The sequence below is a fragment of the Ruditapes philippinarum genome, unplaced genomic scaffold (assembly GCF_026571515.1).
Source record: "Ruditapes philippinarum isolate M1 unplaced genomic scaffold, ASM2657151v2 ctg6247_1_1_1_1, whole genome shotgun sequence".
In the NCBI taxonomy this organism is placed as follows: domain Eukaryota; kingdom Metazoa; phylum Mollusca; class Bivalvia; order Venerida; family Veneridae; genus Ruditapes; species Ruditapes philippinarum.
Genome location: NW_026858760.1, coordinates 764 through 23,928, shown reverse-complemented (window position 1 = coordinate 23,928; position 23,165 = coordinate 764). Strand labels below are relative to the sequence as shown.

Below are 23,165 nucleotides of genomic sequence, written 5' to 3'. Positions count from 1 at the left end.
GCTTTTATTTAAACAAACTTGGTAGTCAATCACTAGAAGATGTTTCAGGCTTTATATATAAGCTCCAGCTATTTGGGCTTTTTAAAAGAAGATTTTTTTAAGTTTTTACTATATACATATAAGGAAAATCAATGATCCCAGGGGCGGGGCCAATTTTTACCCCAGGGCCCTTATTTGAACAAAAGTGGTAGGCACCTATTAGAAGATGTTTCATGCTAAATATCTTAGCTCTAACTCTTAGGGTTTTTTAAAAGATGATTTTTTAAGGTTTTTACTATATACATAAAGGGAAAAACAATGACCCCCTGCGGCGGGGTCAATTTTTACCCCAGGGCTTTTATTTGAACAAACTTTGTAGACATCTACTAGAAGATGTTTCATGCTTAATATCTAAGCTCTAGCTATTTGAGCTTTTTAAAAGAAGATTTTTTAAGTTTTTACTATATACAAATAAGGAAAATCAATGACCCCCGGGGCGGGGCCAATTTTGACCCCGGGGCATTTATTTGAACAAACTTGGTAGACACTGACTAGATGATGTTTCATGCCAAATATTTAAGCTCTAGCTCTTTCTGTTTTCTAAAAGAAGATATTTTAAGTTTTTACTTTTGGTTGCCATGGCAACCAGAGTTTTGCTTGGAATTAAATTCTTTGAACAATTTTTAAAGTTGACTACCAAAGGAACATTCCTGTGAAGTTTGGATGAAATTGGCTCAGCTGTTTATCAGGAGATGTCGTTTAAAGTAAAAGTTTACGGACAGACGAACGCCGGACGAAAAGCGATCACAAAAGCTCACCATGTCACTTTGTGACAGGTGAGCTAAAAAGACACACAAGTAAAAACAGAATGAATAGGATCAAAGAGAATTTACTGTAACCCATTGTTCTCCAAGTCACACAAGTACCTCTGGGTTCGTACGGACAGACAGACATACGGACAGACAGACAGATGGAACCTTATTTCTATATCCCACTTTTTTCTTCGGAAAGGCGGAGGGACAATAACCCTATCCTCATCACTGAATTTTCCTAAATATTATTGTTTGTTTATTTTCTTGTTTTTTTTGTTTTGGTTTTGTTTTTTTTGTTGTTTTTTTAAAGAGGGTATTATGGCCCTTTTACTGCTCATCTGGATAATTACAAGTACAGTCAACTATCGTTATCTCGACATCGCTTTTGTTCTGTTTACAGTTAGATGGCCCTCTATCCCTGTTCAGTAGTGCGGACAGACAGACATACGGACAGACAGACGGACAGAGCCTTTTTCTATATCCCACTTTTTTCTTCGAAAAGGCAGGGGGACAATAACCCTATCCTCATCACTGAATTTTCCTAAATATTATTGTTTGTTTATTTTCTTGTTTTTTTTTGTTTTGTTTTTTTTGTTGTTTTTTTAAAGAGGGTATTATGGCCCTTTTACTGCTCATCTGGATAATAACAAGTACAGTCAACTATCGTTATCTCGACATCGCTTTTCTCGATATTTCGTCATCTCGATGAAATTTTGAAAGTCCCGATTTTCTTCCTTCTTTATCTATATTGGAAATATTTGTTTATCTCGATATTTCTATTTCGATATTTTCAGTATTTCGATGTAAAATTTCAGCCCCAACAGTTATTTTCACACTATTATCCTTTGTTTATCTCGACTTCGTCTGTTCCCTTCAGACGTGTGAAAAACACAATCTAGACGATAATTGCTCAATTAATAGCGCGTGTCATAATGACGATTATGTTTGTAACAAGTTTAGCTGTCTTTATAAAAGTTAATCTATTTAGCGTGTTGATTGACTTATGTCCACAATGAGTGAATTTTACATTCAATTCAATTCAATTCATTATGACTTTAAATGTAAATGAAAAAGTGAAAGTATAGAAACGCTATCGTTGCAATATTGTTTCACAACATCACCACCAAATCAATCAGCGGTGGAACAATCTCGAGAAAGACCGGATAAATAACCCGGGAGGATATCCGGATCAACCATATCCGATATCCGATTCACTAAATTGGTGTATTACTGAGTAAACTTCACTATGTGTTTTTATCACAGACACCCGTATTTCCGCTGGTAAACATCCGCTTATGTTACTTTGTTAAATATTGACTAGGCCTATGAAAACGAGACATGGGGATATTATAGTTTATTTGACATAAGGTATGCACATGTCTTTTGTAAAAATCAGTTTCGCCTTGTTCTAACCCTAATATGTTTATCTCGACATTTCGTTATCTCGATATTTTTTGAACGGTCCCAATGACTTCGAGATAACGAGAGTCGACTGTATATTAATGCACAAGTTTACTTATAACTTTATGACAAATTAGGCGTTAACATTATTTATTTATCTTAGTGACTTTGACCCCAATGACCTTTCATGATATTATAGTGAAAACAATTGACTTATACATCATCAATTTAATGCAGTAAAGTGTTAACTCCATAGTTTATAATTCAATGCCATCTAACCCATAACTGCGCTAAAGTGGCACACAGAATATTGCCCAATAACATGGATTTTCATAAAAATGTGACTTAAGTCTTAACCAAGTAAAGTTATTGATGGCAAACCTAATAAGTCCCCTGTGGTGAACCAAAATGGCACTAAAAATTATTTCTGGTCATATTTAATATTCAGGCAAATATATCATGAGGTTAAAGATGAGACTCGTAATTTTATAATTAATATAACACAAGACTTACCTGTCTGTTCATTCACTTCATTGATATCAAGTCTTACATCATTTAACCCGACTGCAAATAAAAAACAACAAAATACTATATAAGAAACAATGTTTGGATTTTTACTTGAGTAAAAGCTAGCAGTACTTTAAAACACATGTAAATGACTCAAATTTGTTTTAAAACTACATGTATTATAATCATAGAACAATAGATAAGTGGTTGAAATGAAATTGGGGAAATTCCTCCAAAATGGAGTTAAAATGAAAATCATTATATTTTCTGCTGACAAATAAGCAATTACTGCATCCTGTTAAATTAGAATTTAATTAGGATTTTCCTAAACAGTTTTGTGTTTTTTTCTTGATGGCAAATTAATAAAAAGGTATTATTTTGGTCAAGAAATATGGAAAACATTTTCACTCAACATGATAAAACTCGATATATTTTGACTTGCTTTACTGGCTTGTGAAAATATATAGAGGATATTAGTTTAGTTCAGTGTAAGATCGGAATATATTTCACCAAGTGAGCACCAAGAGGTATATTTCACGAGTGGCGCAGCCACAAGGTAAAATATATTTCGATCTTACACTAAACTAAACAAATTTTCTTTTTATTATATGCATTGAAACATTTTAAAAAGACATTAAACCTAATACTGAATTAAAAGCGCGCCAAATAATAATACAATGCGTCGTCATTTGCAACGTCACATCATTAAGTTGGTACCAGTACTGTGCATGCTGGTATTTCATCGAAACAATGTAAGGGGCTTAAATTCAAAACAGTGAAATTACCAAAGTGGTAATTTCACTGTTTCAAACAGTGAAATTACCAGTTTAATATCACTGATATATTTCTATAAACCAGCGAAAAGCATGTAATAAATGGAATTTCATTAATATCCTGAAAATATATTCCATACTACATTCAAACGAATAATTAGAGGTACATTATGGCCTTTTTCCTGCTTATTTGGATAATTACACGTATTAATGCCCAAGTTTACTTATAACTTTCTGACAAAATGAAGACTGTAACATCATTTCTTTATCTTAGTAACTATGACCCCAATGACCTCATATCTTTGATAATTATAGAGAAAACAATTGACCTCTTATGCATTGTCACCTTATTGCAGTTGTAGGGGTTAACTCCTTAATATGATGGCCCTGAGTTGCTCACCAGAAACAACTGCTTTTCAGTCTTGGAAATAATTTTTCAAATGAACTTGCTGAAAGGCAAGTTCCGCTCTTTGGGCAACTTTAACTTGCCCCTCTAGTAATATACTTCCACAAGACTGATTGTTTTTTTCTTCTTTTCTTCATAATAAACAATAGGGCCACTAAGAATGCTACAGACAAAGTCTGGTGATTATCCATCAATTATTTTAGTACGAGATGGTGTTCAAATGTTTTTCTATTTTTAGCTTTAGCTGCCCCTTAAAGGGGCCAATCAAATTAATATGAGCAAACTTGATAAAAGACTACCTAAGTATGCTACAGACAAAATTTGGTTAGGAAACTACACGCCTATATGACTGAAATATTGTTGAGAAAAGGCGTAAAATGAAACAAACAAACAAATAAACAAAATTTGGTGATCATCTATCAATTAGTAATGTACAAGGAGACATTAAAAGGTAGTTTTATTTTTAGCTTTAGCAGCCCCTAAAAGAGGCCAATCACATTAATATGAGCAAAATTGATAAAACACTTCCTAAGAACGCTACAGACAAAGTTTGGTGATCATCCATCAATTAGTTCTGTAGAACAAGATGTCTAAACGTTTTTCTTTTTCTAGCTCAAAAGACTCCTAAAAGGGGCCAATCAAATAAAAATGAGTAAATTTAATACAAGACTGCCTAAAAATGCTACAGACAAATTTTGGTGATTATCCATCATTTAATTTAGTAGAAGAAGATGTTTTAAAGGTTTTTTTATTTTTAGCTCTGTTGACCCCTAAATGGAGCCAATTGTAATTATGGCATGAGCAAATTTACATAAATATGTGATTTAATTCTAAACCAAGTGGAGTTATTTCACATACATTAATGGTAAACCTATATTCTGAATTAACATGTGACCAATAAATTATTTCTGGTCATATTTGGTAATGCTCAAATGAGGTAAAAATTGAGACTTGTAATTTTATCATTAATATAACCCAAGACATACCTCTCTCTGCTTTCATTTCTTTCATTTCAGTCATCGCCACTAAAAAAAAAGAAAAGGTATAACCAAAATGTAATAAAGGAAACAATGCTTGGATCTTTTATCTTTATTTAAGTAAAAACTAATAGTACTTAAACACACATGGTTCAATGGAAAAGGGGAAATTCCTACAAAATGGCGTTAAAATGAAAATCATTATATTTTCTGCACTTAATATTACTAAATTTCTCTATATTCCTACTTTAACTTCTAAGACCAAACAGTATGTACGGTAGTTTATGTATATTAATAACATTTATTTCACACTTTCTAGAACATAACAAATGCACTCTATCATTTGCACCGTGTGATGTTCAAACATCCGAAAATCCGAAATCAGTATCGGATCAAGTCTTATCCATTAAGCCTCGTTTTCATTTCCGGAGTCCAAAAGTTCATGTTAAATCCATATCACACCACATATAGCTCATAATTTAGCGTCAAAAATATCTTTATCAAATGCACATTATTTTCCATCTAGCCTCATTTTCACTTTCAGACTCCGAAACCTCTATCAAATTTTTACTGTAATTGAAGTAAAATGTCAAAAAATGTTCGTGTGAATTAAAGAGGTCTTTAAACATGATTGGCAACAATACTGGTTCCTTTAGACTCCTACACAACCTCAAAACCTATATCAGACTTGGCTATTGCATCATCCAATATAGTTTTGACAGCTGTGTACTAGTACAATTGAATTCCATATTGTACTTTACAATGTATAAACATCATACTATTTGTTACAGGTGCTCTCAAAAATTTAAAAGTTATAATGAAATTGAATAAACAAATTGTTCTACATACTATCTTCCCTAGATCTGGCTCTTTTAACTTTTTTATAACATAGGCAGGAAAAATATGCAAGTATTGCAATTACAACCGATCCAACAATTACAGCTACCATGATGACAAGCTTAACAATACCTGAGAAATACAAAAAAATGTTTAAATAATATTATATTTTGACAACCAATAAACTGAAATATCAAAAGAAACGAATTACATAAAATATAACAAGAACTGTCGGAGTACAAGCCAAATATATAGTGAAAAATAACAAGAACTGTTGTAGGACAGTATTGGCTCTACTATTCGAAAAGTTGTCACAAGGGTGTTTTATTGAGCATAATAATGCTAATAACCTATGAATACATAAAATTGACCGAAAAGGTGCAAAGGCTTGTTATTAAGATGTTTTATCAAGGTAATCACTGCTTTATGAATGCATAAAATTGTCCCAAAAAAGGCACAAACCCTTCAGTAGTTATGGAGATAACAGCTTACAAGCAAAACTTTACCATGAATTTCTAAGTTGAAAAAGGGGAAAAAATCAGCCTAAATGTAAGAAAGAATTATAGATCTTGGTCAGTGACCTACAATTATGACTATAATTCATATGTGAAGTTTTAGATAAATATCTTTAATAGTTATTGAGATATGTAAAACTTGCATGTAAACATTAACCAAGAGACTAAGAAGAAAAGGGGAGATGAATCAGCCTAAATGCAAGATAGAGTTATGGAACCTGGTCAGTGACATACAATTATGACCCTCCAATTATGACCCTAAGTACATGTATAAAGTTTCAAGTAAATATTTTTGAAGACCTTTAATCTTTAACCAAAATTTCTAAGTTTCAAATGGGCAAATAATTCTGCAAATATTGCAGGCAGTGTTATGCAATTTTAAAACCTGATGTACATTGTTACTATAAAAAAGTATTGTAAATTTCAATTGAATATCTCAAGCAATAATTGAGATATTTGACTTTACAAAAAAAACTTTAACCAAAATTTTTAAGTTAAAAAGGGGCATTATTCTTTAAATATTGTAGGCAGAGTTATCCAACTTGTCAATCTGATGTACATTGTTACTATAAAAAAGTATTGTAAGTTTCAATTGAATATCTCAAACAATAATTGAGATATTTGACTTTACAAAAAACTTTAACCAACGCAGACGCCGACATGGACGCCGATGCCGGGGCAACTACAATAGCTCTCATATTCTTCGAATAGCCGAGCTAAAATGATCTAAAAATCATTGTATTTCATATAATGTTTCATAATATAAAAGTAATTCTCAGGAATGGACATAAAGACTCTCACTTAGAAAATCTAATGATTTACTCCTCCCTGCAAAATAGATGTCCAGATAGGTCATACTGTGATACACAATGAATGTATAATACACAGGTGTGCAAATGACCCTTATTAAAGGCAAAATAAATCTAAGTTTTGCAGGGTATTGTAAAAGATTAAATATGAAACCGTCTGTTATTAATCTAAGATATCCATTCTCTAAATATAACAAGGGTAACATTGTTACAAAATAGGCCTGTCACAAAAGCATTTGACAGAGATATGGGAATTATAGATGTTCAAAAAGAAGATTCGTGCTGGGCAATATCCGGAAAATATCTGGAGATTTTATCATCTATACTGACCTTGACCTTAAAAATATTAACCTAAATTACATGTGTCACATTTGTAGTCATGGCAGTTATCATTTGTGTTACAATTCATAAATGATGACTAAATGGTCCCTGTACACAAACTTTGACCTCTCTATGAAACCTTGACTTTGGTATTTCGGACCTGGATTATGTGAGCAATAAGCCTCGCAATGGTGGACATTTGTGCCAAGTTTATTGAGATCCCTCTATGTATGTAGAAGTGTTGTGACCTTGGCATTTATTAACCTAAATTACATGTTTAACACCAGTAGTTATGATAATGACCATTTGTGTTTCAATCCTTCAATAAAGGATGACTAAATGGTCAGAATACACATTTTTGTATTTTTATCTGAACTTTAACCCCTATGTATGACCTTAACCTTGGCAGCAGGGACCTAAATTATGACACTCCACCTCACATTATGGTGAACATCTGTGCCAGTTATATTGAAATCCCCCTATGCATGTAGAAGTTTTGCTCTGTGCGTTTTTTATGACCTCTATTTTGTGACCTTGACCTTTGACCTAGAGACCTGACTCATATGCTTGACACAGTTTCTCAGTGGTGAACACTTCTATGAAGTTTCATTAAAATTCCTTCATGTTTATAGGAGATAATTGCTCCTTACAAAAATTGGACGCTGCAGCCCGAACGACTGCCCGCAAAGGGGGAAAACTGTAAAACAACCCGTTTTTAAACAGGCGTATAAAAAATGTTAAAATATAAGGTTTTTTTTAGCAATATGTCAATTCATACTGAACTAGAACTGCCACTATCATGGCGTGAATACCCCCGCATACCACTTTGTCAGAACCAACAGTGGCCATTTAGAACTCAAGGACAACCTCCCTGCCAAATCTGAGGTTACTAAGCCATAAGCCAGTGCATTGCTAAGTTATGTATTCTACATGCTTCAAATGTGAAAATGTCAAAATCAATACACTCTGGACAGGCATTCTGAAGCAATTGAGGGGAAAAGCTTTATTTTGACAAGGTCCCTGTGACCTTGACCTTTGACCCAGTGATCTCAAAATCAATACGGATCATCTACCAATCATGACTAACCTCCATGCCAAATATGAAGACTTTGGGTCATAGGAACCTTAAGTTATTGGGCGGACAAGCTTTTTGAAGTCAAGGCCCCTGCAACCTTGACCTTTGACCCGGTGACCTCAAAATCAATAGGGGTCATCTACTAATCATGACTAACCTCCATGCCAAGTATGAAGACTGTGGGTCAAAGGAATCTTAAGTTATTGGGCGGACAAGCTTTTTGAAGTCAAGGCCCCTGTGACCTTGACCTTTGACCCGGTGACCTCAAAATCGATAGGGGTCATCTACTAATCATGACTAACCTCCATGCCAAATATGAAGACTGTGGGTCATAGGAATCTTAAGTTATTGGGCGGAAAAGCTTTTTTGATGTCAAGCCCCCTGTGACCTTGACCTTTGACCCAGTGACTTCAAAATCAATAGGGGTTATCTACTAATCATGACTAACGTCCATGCCAAATATGAAGACTATCGGTCATAGGAATCTTAAGTTATTGGGCGGACAAGCTTTTTGAATTCAAGGCTCCTGTGACCTTGGCCTTTGACCTGGTGACCTCAAAATCGATAGGGGTCATTTACTAATCATGACTAACCTCCATGCTAAATATGAAGACTGTAGGTCATAGGAATCTTAAGTTATTGTGCGGACAAACTATTTGAAGTCAAGTCCCCTGTGACCTTGACCTTTGGCCTGGTTACCTCAAAATCAAAAGAAGTCATCTACTAATCATGACTAACCTCCATGCCAAATATGAAGACTGTGGGTCAAAGGAATCTTAAGTTATTGGGCGGACAAGCTTTTTGAAGTCAAGGCCCCTGTGACCTTGACCTTTGACCGGGTGACCTCAAAATCAAAATGGTTCATCTACTAATCATGACTAACCTCAATGCCAAATATAAAGACTGTGGGTCAAAGGAATCTTAAGTTATTGGGCGGACAAGCTTTTTGAAATCAAGGCCCCTGTGACCTTAACCTTTGACCTGGTGACCTCAAAATTAATAGGTGTCATCTACTTATCATGACTAACCTCCATGCCAAATATTAAGACTGTGGGTCAAAGGAATCTTAAGTTATTGGGCGGACAAGCTTTTTGATGTCAAGGCCCCTGTGACCTTGACCTTTGACCTGGTGACCTCAAAATCAATAGGGGTCATCTACTAACCATGACTAACCTGCATGCCAAATATGAAGACTGTGGGTCAAAGGAATCTTAAGTTATTGGGCGGACAAGAAAAAACCGACGGACGGCCGGACGGACAAGCTGATTCCAGTATACTCCCCTTACAACTTTGTTGTGCGGGGGTATAATTATTAATGTTGTGGTGTACAGAAGGCATTCTAAAACTAAGGCAAATAATACTGTTGTAGGTGCTTAGGGTGCTATAAGTAATAAATACAAATTGCAAGAACTTTTTTTCACATTTGAGCTAAAATAAATACGTTTTAAATAATGATCATCATGACAAAATATAGTTAATACAATAATAATACTTACTTTCAGGTTCAATGATTTCAGGTTCAATGATTACAGGGGCTGGAAAAAAAACAAAAACAATATAAAGACGTCATTCATGACACCAATTCAGTATCTTTTAACATAAACAATTTCATTTTACATTGCTTTCACAAAAACATTATTTATTATATACTTATAAATGAAATATTGAGAAATATTGATGAAATAAAATGCGTATTTTGATTTTACGTATTTTCACTGTAAAAATTTATTTTTCACTGCAGTGAAACATATTTTCCGTATTTTCACTGGTGTCTTGCCGGACTACTTTCTTTTAAATTCTGCCAGTACACAAAATTTAAGGGAAAGTCTTTCAAATTTTATCGCAAAAAAGTGAAAAATGTATATAATAAACAGAAAATTCAAGTTTTTTCTATAATTACATGATTTATTTTCATCTTGTGGCATGAAAATTACCATATTTCACTCGTGGCTACCGCCACTCATGAAATATTTATTTTCATACCACTCGATGAAAATAAATCATATATTTATAGAAAAACTTGAATATCCTCTATATATTTATTTTCCTGTTGTGTAGATAATGTATATACGAGGAGTATTCAATAATTAGTGTCGGGGCTATAGTAAAATGAAAACTTTTAAAGCAACAATCATTTTTATTTTTTTAAACCTTCAAAGTAATCTCCTTTGAACAATATACAGAGTTTCAAACGTTTGATCCAATTTTGAAATGCTTTTTTATAGTCTTCTTGAGGTATACCCCTACACAACTGATGTAATGCTGATCCAAGTCCATTTCTGGTGCTGTAACGGCGACCCTGAAGGTGTTTCTTTAATCTTGGAAACAGGAAGAAATCGCAGGGTGCCAAATCTGGCGAGTATGGTGGGTGATTAAGCACAGAAACACGTTTGCTCTCCAAGAATGTCATAACAATGTCGGCCTTGTGTGGAGTAGCGTTGTCATGGAGTAGATACAGACCTCTCATACCAGTGTTTGGACGACGTTTGCGATAATATTTGTCAACTTTGTTTAACACTATTCGTTTGTAAAACTTTGCAGTTACGGTACGACCTTTTGGAATAGGAACTTGTGTCACTACGCCATGTATACCAAAGAACATGGCATACATAACCTTCTTTGTGCTAGTCATTCTTTTAGCTATACAGGGCCTACGGGTATGTTTGGTGGCCCATATCTTATTATTTACCTTCCGTGTAGGCTCAAAAAAGTGGAACCAGCTTTCGTCTCCAGTTACAATGTTAGAAAATTTACGATCGTTATATTTGGGAAACATCTTCAATAATTTCTTGGCACATTTTACACGCTCTTGCTTTTGCTTTTCAGTCAATAAATGTGGTATCCATCTGGCTGCAATCTTCTTAACTTTGAGGTGCTTCTTTAAAATCGTAAATGTACTTCCCGTTGAAATGCCAGTATACTTAGCTATTTCAGAAACTGTATATCGAGCTTCTTTGTAAATGAGTTCTTGCACTTTTTTAATGTTGTTTTTGGTGACCACTGTGTGTTTTCTTCCCCTACCACTAGCATCGTTTAGTGACTCCGTTCCACTTTTAAACTTAACAATCCATCTTTGAACTGTCCTTTCACTAACCACAGATGGTCCATAAATACGACAAAGCTCTTTATGAATGGCTGCACCACTTAACCCAAATGTCATACGCGCTTTGATGTAAGCTCGAATTTCAACATTATTTACTGAATCTTTTCCAGCCATTTTTATACGCAGTTGATCGAATATTCAACTTTCAACACTAAATTTCTTAAAACGTGTGTGAATTAGGATACATGTATGATACACCGTTGGAAAGATAAAGAGTTGAAGCGTATCATAATGTAACTTTGCACGTGATTCACGAAATATACTTAGAGAAAAATGAGGCCCGTCACTAAATATTGAATGCTCCTCGTATTTCAATTGGAAAACTTGTAAATAATATTTCTTTTTGTGTTTAACTTCAAATGGTAACTAAAGTTTCAGTCAGTTTTTGTTTACTCTTCATAAACTTCAAAACAATTACTTTGTTACAAACTTTTTCACATTTGTAAAAGACAGTTGCACAGGCAAAATCTAGCACTTAACGGAATGCATGTCACACCCCAACTGACACACAAACCCATATAAACCTACCACTCTAGAACAATGTACCAACGTTTATTCCCTGATTGAACCAGAACTGCCACTGTCATGGCGTGAATATCCCCGCATACCACTTTGTCAGAATCAACAGTGGCCATTTAGAGCTCGATGACAACTTCCCTGCCAATTCTGAGGTTACTAAGCCAGTGCATTGCTAAGTTATGTATTCTACATGCTTCAAATGTGAAAATGTCAAAATCAATACACTGCGGACAGGCATTCTTAAGCAATTGAGGGGAAAAGTTTATTTTTGTCAAGGTCCCTGTGACCTTTGACCCAGTGACCTCAAACCAATGATCAACCTCCATGCCAACTATGAAGACTGTAGGTCAAAGGAATTTTAAGTTATTGGGCGGACAAGCTTTTTGAAGTCAAGGCCCCTGTGACCTTGACCTTCAACCTGGTGACCTCAAAATCAATAGGGGTCATCTACTAATCATGACTAACCTCCATGCGAGCTTATTCCAGTATACCCCCCCCCCCTTACAACTAAATAAATATCAGAGGCTGCAATCACTTGACTTGAAGTTCATAATACCTTGTTTTATTATGAAATTTTTTTTTTAATTTTGCAGGGCATTAACCTATGCCAATGGCATACACAGTTTAAAAATTTGACTTTTGTGTTATGTTGAGTAGGATGTCAATAAGCAGAGAGAAGCTGCATATATTACTTTTTTACTGCTGCATGCCTCCAGATAAACCAAAATATTTTAGGGAAAATCAAAATTGAGAAAAATGAATTAAGAGTTTAAGAAAAGTAAAAAGATTCAAGATTCAAGAAATAATTTACATGTTATATGTGATTAATGACTGATTTTGCAGTATTTAACACAATATTTCTACTATGTTACTAACACAGTAAGGGCTCTTTCAGAATATTTTAACCTCTTTTTGGTAAATTACATGGATTTAAAGTGCTGTTTGCAGTCTGTAAATGACTTTCTTTGTTCACTTGACAATATTTTACTTTTAAATATATTTTCAAATTTTCTTGAAAATAATGATGAACCTGGAGGCATGCTGCTGCTTTAAGTCATCATACACTTAACAAATCTTATAAGTGTGCATGTATAAATGGTTTCATAGGTGTATCAATATTTGTCCGATCATGCTGAAATTTTCAATAAATACAGAAAAGAGACATGTTATCATTTTTATTCAGTATTTTTTATTCAAGATACAAATTTAAGATGTAATTCTAAAAAATTTGAATGCGTGTCGAAAGTCGATGTTGCAAAATGATGTCCTTATACCGCGTGTGCCCACCCTGACTTTGTATTTCAGCCCGGCAGCGTCGTCACATCGATCTTACATACCATTGTAGATAATTTTGGGGTTGGTGAGGAAGGTTACCAACGAAGTTGCTCTGTACTTAATGATTAGCCTTCTTATAGTTTCGGTGTACACCCATGCGAGGCGCAACCTACAAATGATACAGACAAGTTATTACTAAATAAAAAAAATATAAATTTTATATTCGTCTTAGGTAGAAACTGAATTTAAATGATTTTCGGCTTTTCCAATGCAAATGAATTAATATAATTATTTAAACAAATAAATTTTGTTACCAACCTCTGTTTGGTGTACACCAGCGTTGACCAATCCTAGGGCTATACCACGCTGTTGTATAGATAATCTACCCATGTTATGTTTTTCTGATATGTCGATCTCTATCGTATCCGAGAATATCTTGTGCAATTTTATTTCACCCATTCTATCATTTTTTTCGTGCATTGTGTTAATTTCGTTCGTTCATGGTTGATTGCACCTCATAATTAAAATTGGCATGCTTGAGCACGGGAAAAGTGTGGAAAAGCAGCCAATAGTCAGAACACAAAATTTTGTAAAAATATATTGATAAACGAAAAAGTTATAAGGACATAAAAGGTGCACACTTATAAGATTTGTTAAGTGTACATTTAAATCCTTCCAACATTATTTCTTTACAAAGACAACATGTTTACGAAACAGCTGCAGCCATTATGATTTTTTGTACTACTATACAGATACAAATAATGTACATGACATACATGTAGTTATGAGTTTTGGATAAAGACCAAGAAATTTTGTTAAGTTTATAACGAACCTAATTTCATTCAAAATACAAGTCAGAGTTATGGGTCTTGGAAAGTTACCTCTAGCTATGATCAGAAAGTGATGTATGAAGTTTTAAGTGAATAGCTTCAGTATCTTAGAAGGGGCCTTAGATACTGTTCTCCTATAATGCTCTCAAATAAATGTGCCAACAAATATCATTAGTGGTTAATGATGAGATATTAGGTTGCTCGCAAAACTTTAGCAGTGAGTGTTACGCCAAAAACACAAGCAGACGCCCAGATGTGTAGGATAGCCCTACTATTTTTTAAAAAGCCGAATTAATATCCAAGATAAAAACTGTTCTCTATGATAATTCACTAAATACTAACATTTTTTTACAGGTAACATTTATGCAAAATAAATTATCTTTTCACATACCTTCACACTTTTGCCACACCAATGCTGGCAGTACCTCCCACTGGAGCGACTCATTGCAGTAAAACTGCCAGTCCAAACAGTCAGTAAAATTACAAGCAAGAGCACACTTAAAATACACTGAGTAATAAACATTACTGTAACCCGGATCGCAGACCCACTCATGGTTTTTCGTCTTGTTTACTTCTGGTGGTGGTCCACACCCTGTGTAAAAGTAATTAAATAATCTACCTAATGAGATTCATTTAAAAACAACAATTTACTTTAAGTTGTTTAATTACTTAAATGGACTTGTCTAGCATCTGTTTTCAAACTGTCCATTATGAAAAGTTGAAGTAAGCAGACAGTATAGAGCCTGCTGTGCCACTATGGATGGTTCAGGCTAGCTTAATTCATCATATCTCTGAGGTAGAGTTCAAATCTACAGAGGGGAAACAATTCAGTTAAGTAAATCTAACCACTTTGACACTGGTCTTATATAAGAATTATAATTATATCAAAGTGACTCACCAGGAATCTGTCCTTTGTCACACAATGGATACTTTGAATTTGCATTCTCCTGGGGTAAAATCTCTTCAGCAATGTTTTTTCCTTGGTATTTCTCTAGACACTTTGGTTGCTGGACACCAGCACGACTATTTAGCAGAGCCTCTAATGGACAGTACATACAGTACTTGGGGTCCCCAAATGATGGTTGATATATGCTGAAAATATAATATTTTAATTATATAAATTTATTCAACATGTATCAACTACCAATAAACAAAAATATGAAATGGCATTCATAGATAAATTAATTGTTAAATTAAAATTAAATCTGAAGTATTTTCTGTTCATAGTTCTTGTGACATAGATTTTAATAGAGTTGTACCCCTCTGAAACAGGTCACTTATAATGCAGGTATCCCTATCAGACTACAAGTCCACCATTTAATTTTATTTTTAATGTTGAGAATTTAATGCCCTCAAGCCGGTTATAGGGTGTGTAAAGAGTTGTTGCACTTAAATTAAAACTGAGTTTGCAATAGAGATATTCTGGTACTTGACAAAAGTTTTTACCCCATAATATTATGACAGCCATGGTACATGTAAATATTTCAAATGAACTTGTACATCTTTCAATCTGGACAAAACCATTCATCATTTTTTAGGGAAAATTTCAAATATTTACTAACTGAATAGTGAACAGTGCAGACCACAAATGCACTGGCTGATCTTGGTCTGCACTGGTTTTATGGCTGCCAGCAATCTTCAACTGAGGGTTACACCTAATCTTGCTCATTATGACCAAAATGAACTTCACAGACAGACAGACAGACAGACAGATAACAGACAGAGTAAAATGATATATTTAGTTTATACAAATTTACTTTAGTTCGACAGTATTGGAAGCTATAAGCTTATTGAAACACTCTCTAATCCGTTCCTGGAACCAACCAGTACTAAGCAATGAAACAACAGCTTTCCCCAGACAAGGTTTGGACCCATGCAGTCAGCAATCCTTAGATTATTAGTCTGACAAATTAACCACTCAGCCACGCCGCTACTCTAGAATGATATATTTGCCAAGCATTGGGGTAATGTGATTATTTCAAACACTTACTATCTTCCTGTCTCGTGTTTCATAGGTCCATGAGAGATCTTGTAGTATTTATAATCCTTTTTTGCATAAACTTGTTCAAACACTAGAATAAACAGCATCATTGATGCTACAGCCCTGGAATACATCATCTGTAGTGTTCAATCTGGAATGGTAAAATCAAACTATTACATCAAAATCATTAAATTTACACTAGAATTATAGATAAATTATTCATTGGAACAATAAGTCAGTTATTACAGAGACTATATATGCCCATCTAAGTATAAATGGCTAGTGCACAGACGAAAGTCTAACTCTGGCTTGCAAAACTTTATAATTTTATTAATAAGTCGCTTTAATTACATTTTTTCTTTTCCTCGTTGTCTGATGTTGCATGTCATAGTATATAAATACGGTACGGTGAAGACCGTTAGCTAGTGAAATCAAAATAACAACATTTTGTCATAATTGTGTTTCCTTTTATTTGTCAAAATAACTACATTTTGCCATCATTGTGTTTCATTTTATATGTCAAAATAACAACATTTTGCCATAATTGTGTTTCATTTTATATGTCAAAATAACTACATTTTGCCATAATTGTGTTTCATTTTATATGTCAAAATAACTACATTTTGCCATAATTGTGTTTCATTTTATATGTCAAGATAACTACATTTTGCCATAATTGTGTTTCATTTTATATGTCAAGATAACTACATTTTGCCATAATTATGTTTCATTTTATATGTCAAGATAATTACATTTTCCATAATTGTGTTTCATTTTATATGTAAAGATAACTACATTTTGCCATAATTGTGTTTCATTTTATATGTCGAAATAACTACATTTTGTCATAATTGTGTTTCATTTTATATGTCAAAATAACTACATTTTGCCATAATTGTGTTTCATTTTATATGTCAAAATAACTACATTTTGCCATAATTGTGTTTCATTTTAGATATCAAAATAACTACAGTTTGCCATAATTGTGTAACATATGCCAAAATAATCAATAATCCACATGACCCATGGAAATTTCTAAAAATATCATTCAGAATGCATTGGTAATGTTCATTTTTTTTAAATGTGGCATGCAGTTTTTTATCCTAAACATTTTTCATGATCAATTATTGGTCAATCACTATTATGATAGTGAATCTCTTTTATTTCATGCTTTCCAGTGTTTTATTGTAATATATCAGATGATTATATTCTGATCTTCTTCTTCTTCTTCTCGTTCACCGCTACAATCTCAGGCCGGTCACATCGATAAAGGTTGCAGTCTTCTGCAGTTCCTCCATTGTGCCGTGTAGTTTCGTTTGTATCCCGGTCTCCACTGGCCACACCGCTCTTCTCTGTTGTTCCAGGAGAGGACATCGTTGTAGGAGATGTTCAGCTGTTTGGTTGTCACGGCCACAGGAGCACTTAGGAGAGGCAGCTAGTTTTATTTTGTACATATGTGCGTTCAGCCTGTTATGACCTGTGCGGAGCCTAAAGATAATTACTTGCTCCTTCCTGTCCAGGTAGTGGTAGTCATCCTTGTTTGACTGGCACCTCATTGCTGCTTTGATTGTTGTTGTCTTCTCCTTGTAGCTGTTGTGGTTCATGGGCTGATCACCTTCAGCTCCTAGCTTTGCCAGTTTATCAGCCTTTTCATTTCAAGGGATGCCGCAATGTGCGGGGATCCACTGGAGTGCTATTTGTCTGGTTTGTGACATGCGAGATAGCACCTCTGATAGTTCAGGCAGCTGATGGTTTTCTAGGGCATGTAGTACCGACAGAGCATCTGTTAATATGACGATCTGCGGGCAGTCCTCTGGAGACTCTTCAATCACTTTCAGAGCTGTCATGATGGCTTCATACTCTGCCTTGTAGTTGGTACAGTATTTCCCCGTTGCTACACTAACTGTGTCACTTTTACCATTGGTATGTTTTGGATGTAGATGCCAGCTCCCCATCTTTTATAGCTGCTGTAGCTGAGCCATCTGTATAGATATGAGTCCATGACTCTTGAGGGTACTCATCAGCTATCATTGCGAGTGTGAGTGCTTTTTTGGTGACATCATCTTTTGTACTTGGATGGAGTAGTGGCACAGTCGTATTAATATGTGTGTTGGACAGTTCTATTATCCATGGGTTTGGCAGGTCAGATTTATCAAGTGGTATAATAAAAGGTCCAAGTTTTCCAGCATAAGTTTCTATTCAGTTTCTTGCCTCGTGTACAAAGCTATCTCTGCGCAGACGATTCTTTGTCAGTCCTTGTAACTTTTGGTTCATTGGGTGGTCTGCAGGAACTCATATTTGCTGCTTGTACAAGTGCTTTGGCAATCTCTTCTATGACTTAGTGGTGGAATGGTGGTAAGGGTTTTCCATAGCCTAGATTGGAGTGGATTTCATTGCTCCTGTTATAACACGTAAGGCTTGGTTTTGGACCTTGTCGAGCACATTCTGGTTTGTCTTTGACGTAGTTATCCAAGCTGAGGGATTCATATTCTAGATGGGGCCTAATTGTGCCTTGGTATACTGTCTTTAGTATCTCCGCATTTGCTCCCCAGTTGGTGCCTGCCAGTTCCGGAGTATAGCTAGCTTTTTTCCGGCCTTGGTTTCAGCATTTGCGCTGCTACATGGGGCTTTTCCATGTCAGCCGTTTGTCAAAGGTCACACCGAGGGTAGGTAGCCTCTTCCACTTTCAGTAAGAGTTGTGCCACTGACTTTGATGGTTCCCAGCTTTCTGTTTTGGTGACAGTGTGAAACAGTGTGGTAACATGATTATCTGTATTTCACCTTTACACACCACTCATCTGCACATGCTGATAGCTGGTCGGCAGCTTGTTGCATCCTGTAGGTGGGCAGTGGTGCATTTCTTCTGAACACCATAGGACAAGGTCAATCTGCATAGAGTGGCTGCTTTAATACCTCTTTTTTTTTTCTGGTAGATCGACACCAGATCATTTATGAAGATGAGAAAGAGAGTGGGGCGACAGGACACCACCTTGAGGAACACCAGGTCTCTGTAGGAACTTTTCGGCTGGTGGGGACCCCGTCGGTACTGACTCGTGCTTCTTCTGTTCTAAACAGAAGAAACGACTTGACCCACTTGTACATTGCCCCCCAATGCCATTCCTTCTGTAGCTTGACCAGCAGACCGTCTGTCCATATCTTGTCAAATGCTCCTCTGGAGGTCGATCCATGTGACTAGGGTTGACCTTCTTTTCTTGAAAAGCATCCTCAATTTCCTTGGGGCAAGGTATGTTGGTTTGGTCTTCAGTTGACCTGAACTGCCTGAAGCCAGCCCTGTTGGGTTAGCCAGAAGTTGGTTGTATTCCAGAACCACATTAAGATAGCTTGATGCCTTATTCCGATCCTTGCCCGCTTTATTGAATTTGGGGATCATTGGTTTCTCGCCTCTCTCCATATTTGTGGGAGTTGTCCTTCTCTCCAGGTGAGATTGTTATTATTTCCCAGGAGTTTGGCCCGTTGCCAAGGCCCAGCCCAAGTGTTATGAGCATCTCTCATTTGTGAAATGCCATTTGACCCTGGTGACTTTCTTTAGTTTTGAAGCTGACGTAGAGCAGGCATGAAGTTTCACTAAGGGGTTAAGGGCCTTCTCCAAGACTTTTCTCCTTGGCTTTTTCCTGTTGGTCCCTCTCTCCCTTCCCTCCTGACCTCTCTTCAATTTTCCCTGCTATGTGGATGTTGCTTACTTCCTCAATACTTTGTCCAGCGAAATTTGTTTTGCTTGCCTGGTTTGCCTGTCAGCAGGAATGACCCGCCTTTCCGCCCCTTCTCCTTCAGTGGTAGCAATTCCGCCGGACTAGAGACTAGCCACAGTGCAGGCCAGGAGCTGGACTTGGGTTTACAGAGGGCTAATATTTTAACCGCAAAAAAACCATTTGGGGCTTTTTGTAGGTAAAGGGAGCTCATCCCCAAATTGCCAAACCCCCGTTGATATCAAACCTTGGAACAATATTTTCTGAAAACCACTAAGTGAAATTTATTTAAAAATATAATTTTCACTGTAGCCGGACTTATATACTGAAATGCGGATGAAAAGAAAAATCAAAAGACTAAATGGAATAACAGCAGAAATAAATGCCGTCATGCGTAAAATGTTGCTTCTTTAGGAAACAAGAAAGTCAATGTCCATCATACATCCCATTTTTAAAAATTTAACAAAAATTAGAGAAATTTAACAAGAACTATAAATTGACGACACAAAGGAGAATGCCGCGACCGATTACGCGGGAAAATCTTGTAAAAATTAACTTAAAATCAAAATAAAAGCATTAAAAAATAAAAAGAAAATTTATTTTGTTTTATATATAAGATTTGAAATAATATTTCATTTCGTGAAACCCCTCAGCCTATTTATTTTCACTCGTGGCTTACGCCAACTTCGTTAAAAATATTGCCATCTGGTGTTCACTCAGTGAAATTATATTTCAATCTTACATGGCAAAACAAACAAATATCATCTATGAAATATATCACTAATTGACATCTCAACTCGACAATGAAAAAAATGAGTATGTCATTTTAACTTTACATAAACAACATACACATAAATAAATTTAGTGTAATGGTAGAATATTGTATTCATTGGATATAAATTTTACTGTACTTTAACTTTAATTAAATGACGTTTAAGAATGAGTTAACAACAATAATTTTTATACAACATAAAATAAGCCAAGTTTTATATGCATGTTTATATATGTCAGGTCAATAAACATAAACATATATATAGCTTAGACAATGTGATAATTATAAGTTTGACATTTGAATCTCAACATTATACATCAGCCCTTTCCGTTCATATTTAGGATAGTACTTGACTGCATTCACAAGAAAAACACTTAAATTGTTACATTTAACACTTGACATAAAACCAATCTTATATTGAAATACCGTACAGAAAAATAAAATCACAGTTTCTTTTTAAAGTTTCACCTTTAGACAGCATATAAGCAAAAATTAAACTAGACTTATTATTATTATGTATTTACTATATAATTGATAATAATTTAATTAATAATAACGACATATATTATGACAGTTGCTAATAGCTACCAAATGCAATACAACAAATTGTAAATTTATAAATGCTCAAAAATATTCAATAAGAAGAGCACCTCTAGGCCGAGCATTATATGCCCGAAAGGTGTTAGTGTGTGGTTTTTTTTTTTGCAAGGATTAATAATTTGTAAGACTGAGAATTTAAATAAAGTATAACCTCCTTCAAATTAGCAATCCTCCTTGAAGTTTTGTATATTTTGTGGGTCAAATGGAACTTAATTTGCTCCGGAAACTGTTTTTCAGTTTTGTAAGGTAATACTAAAAATGACCTTGACCCTTAGACCTTCTGATCCCAAAAAAATAGGATTGTTCTCCCCCAATATGGACAATCATGCCTATTGAAGTTGAACACTGTGGCCAAATGAAACTTAAGTTAATGCTCTTGGAAAACTGTTTTCAGTTTTAAAGTAAATAGTAACCTTGACCTTTGACCCTTGTGACCCCAAAAATAAAGTATGGGTCTTCTACCAATTAGTCAATCATACTATGAAGTTTGAATACTGTGGGCCAAGATGGAACTTAAAGTATGCTCCGGAAACTGTTTTCAATTTAAAGGTAAAAGTGACCTTGACCTTTGACCTCAAAATCAATAATGGTCTTCTACTTAATATGGACAATCATTCTATGAAGTTTGAATATCGTGGGCCAAATGGAACTTAAGTTATGCTCCGGAAACTGTTTTCAGTTTTAAAGTAATAGTGACCTTGACCTTAGACCTTGTGACCCCAAAATCAATAGGGGTCTTCTACCCAATATGGACATCCATCCTATGAAGTTTGAACACTGTGGGCCAAATAGAACTTGAGTTATGTTCTGGAAACTGTTTTCAGTTTTAAGGTAATTGTGACCTTGATCTTTGACCTTGTGACCCAAAAATCATTAGGGGTCTTCTACCCAATATGGACAATCATCCTATGAAGTTTGAATATTGTGGGCCAAATGGAACTTAAGTTATGCTCCGGAAACCAAATTGCTAACGGACGGACGGACAGACGCCAGGGGGTATAACATATGCCTGAAATTCTTTCAGGCATATAAAAAGTACGACAGGCTGCAAGCAGTATACAAATGATACACAAAACTCCTCAAAATATATTAAAAATAGTCTTAAAGTCTTAAAGGCCCCTATTGCCTAAGAAATTATTTTATTTTTATTCCTCAAAAGCTTCTTTTTCTTTAAAGTGTCCTGTTATAGTTTCAAAAGATTTGCTCATTGGTCTAATACCATATATCTGCTTCTATTGCTTTTTAGTTATATTTCTGAAGTCAAAATACTTCTTTGTTTATATTTTGTTACTTTAATGACAAACAACTATAATTTATGTTCAGCACTTTTTTCTTAGGTTATAAACAAGAAACATGGAATAAAACTATGATTTTACAGTCTGCCCTTTCTAAAGAAAGAAGAACGTTTTCAAAAGTCATTTTTGAGGCATAATGTGCCTTATCAAGATAGCTTTTTTATATGTAGTACAGTATATAACAAAATACTTGTTTATTTTAAAAAATTGTTTACTTGTAACCACAAAAAAAACTTACCAGTAAATATAATGACATTAAAGATTTTTAAACTTCCTGTCTACATTATTACACAAACAGACTTATTCTTATGTATAGGATAGATCATGAGTACTAGTTGGATGTGAGATTTATCAACGAGCGAAGCGAGTTGATAAATCTCACATCCAACTGGTACGAAGCGATCTATCTGACTTAGACCACAGGTAGTTTTCTCTGGTTAAGGTGAAGATTTTAACATGTATAACGGTTTTTTTTTTTCTCCGAGAATTACATAGGGATATCCAAATTTAATCTATATGGCCTTAGTGTAGGCCAAAAAATGCACGAGAAAAATGGCATAATTCAAGTTTTTTTACTGAATACACAATCTATTGAATGATAGATAGATTTCACATTATATCGCAAAGGTGCACTCAGAAGAAAAATTGAGAAAAATTTAACATTTCTGAAT

The 23,165-nt window shown here is 34.8% G+C and overlaps 1 protein-coding gene across 2 annotated transcripts in view; it reads right to left on the bottom strand.

Moving 5' to 3' along the window:
• The window catches only part of LOC132754148 (uncharacterized), a 31,638-nt gene extending 8,770 nt beyond the window's left edge, over positions 1 to 22,868 (bottom strand). Inside the window, exons 1-8 of one of the 2 annotated variants that reach the window (XM_060744741.1) lie at positions 22,733 to 22,868; positions 16,130 to 16,271; positions 15,038 to 15,231; positions 14,531 to 14,731; positions 9,909 to 9,947; positions 5,705 to 5,824; positions 4,865 to 4,903; positions 2,706 to 2,756 (exon numbers count right to left, since the gene is read on the bottom strand). In XM_060744741.1, coding sequence (XP_060600724.1) covers positions 2,706 to 2,756; positions 4,865 to 4,903; positions 5,705 to 5,824; positions 9,909 to 9,947; positions 14,531 to 14,731; positions 15,038 to 15,231; positions 16,130 to 16,257 — 772 coding nt within the window. In that variant the 5' untranslated portion in view covers positions 16,258 to 16,271; positions 22,733 to 22,868. The remainder of the gene's footprint in view (positions 1 to 2,705; positions 2,757 to 4,864; positions 4,904 to 5,704; positions 5,825 to 9,908; positions 9,948 to 14,530; positions 14,732 to 15,037; positions 15,232 to 16,129; positions 16,272 to 22,732) is intronic. The other variant, XM_060744742.1, reaches the window with a different exon arrangement.
• Between the last annotated feature and the right edge of the window lie 297 nt (positions 22,869 to 23,165).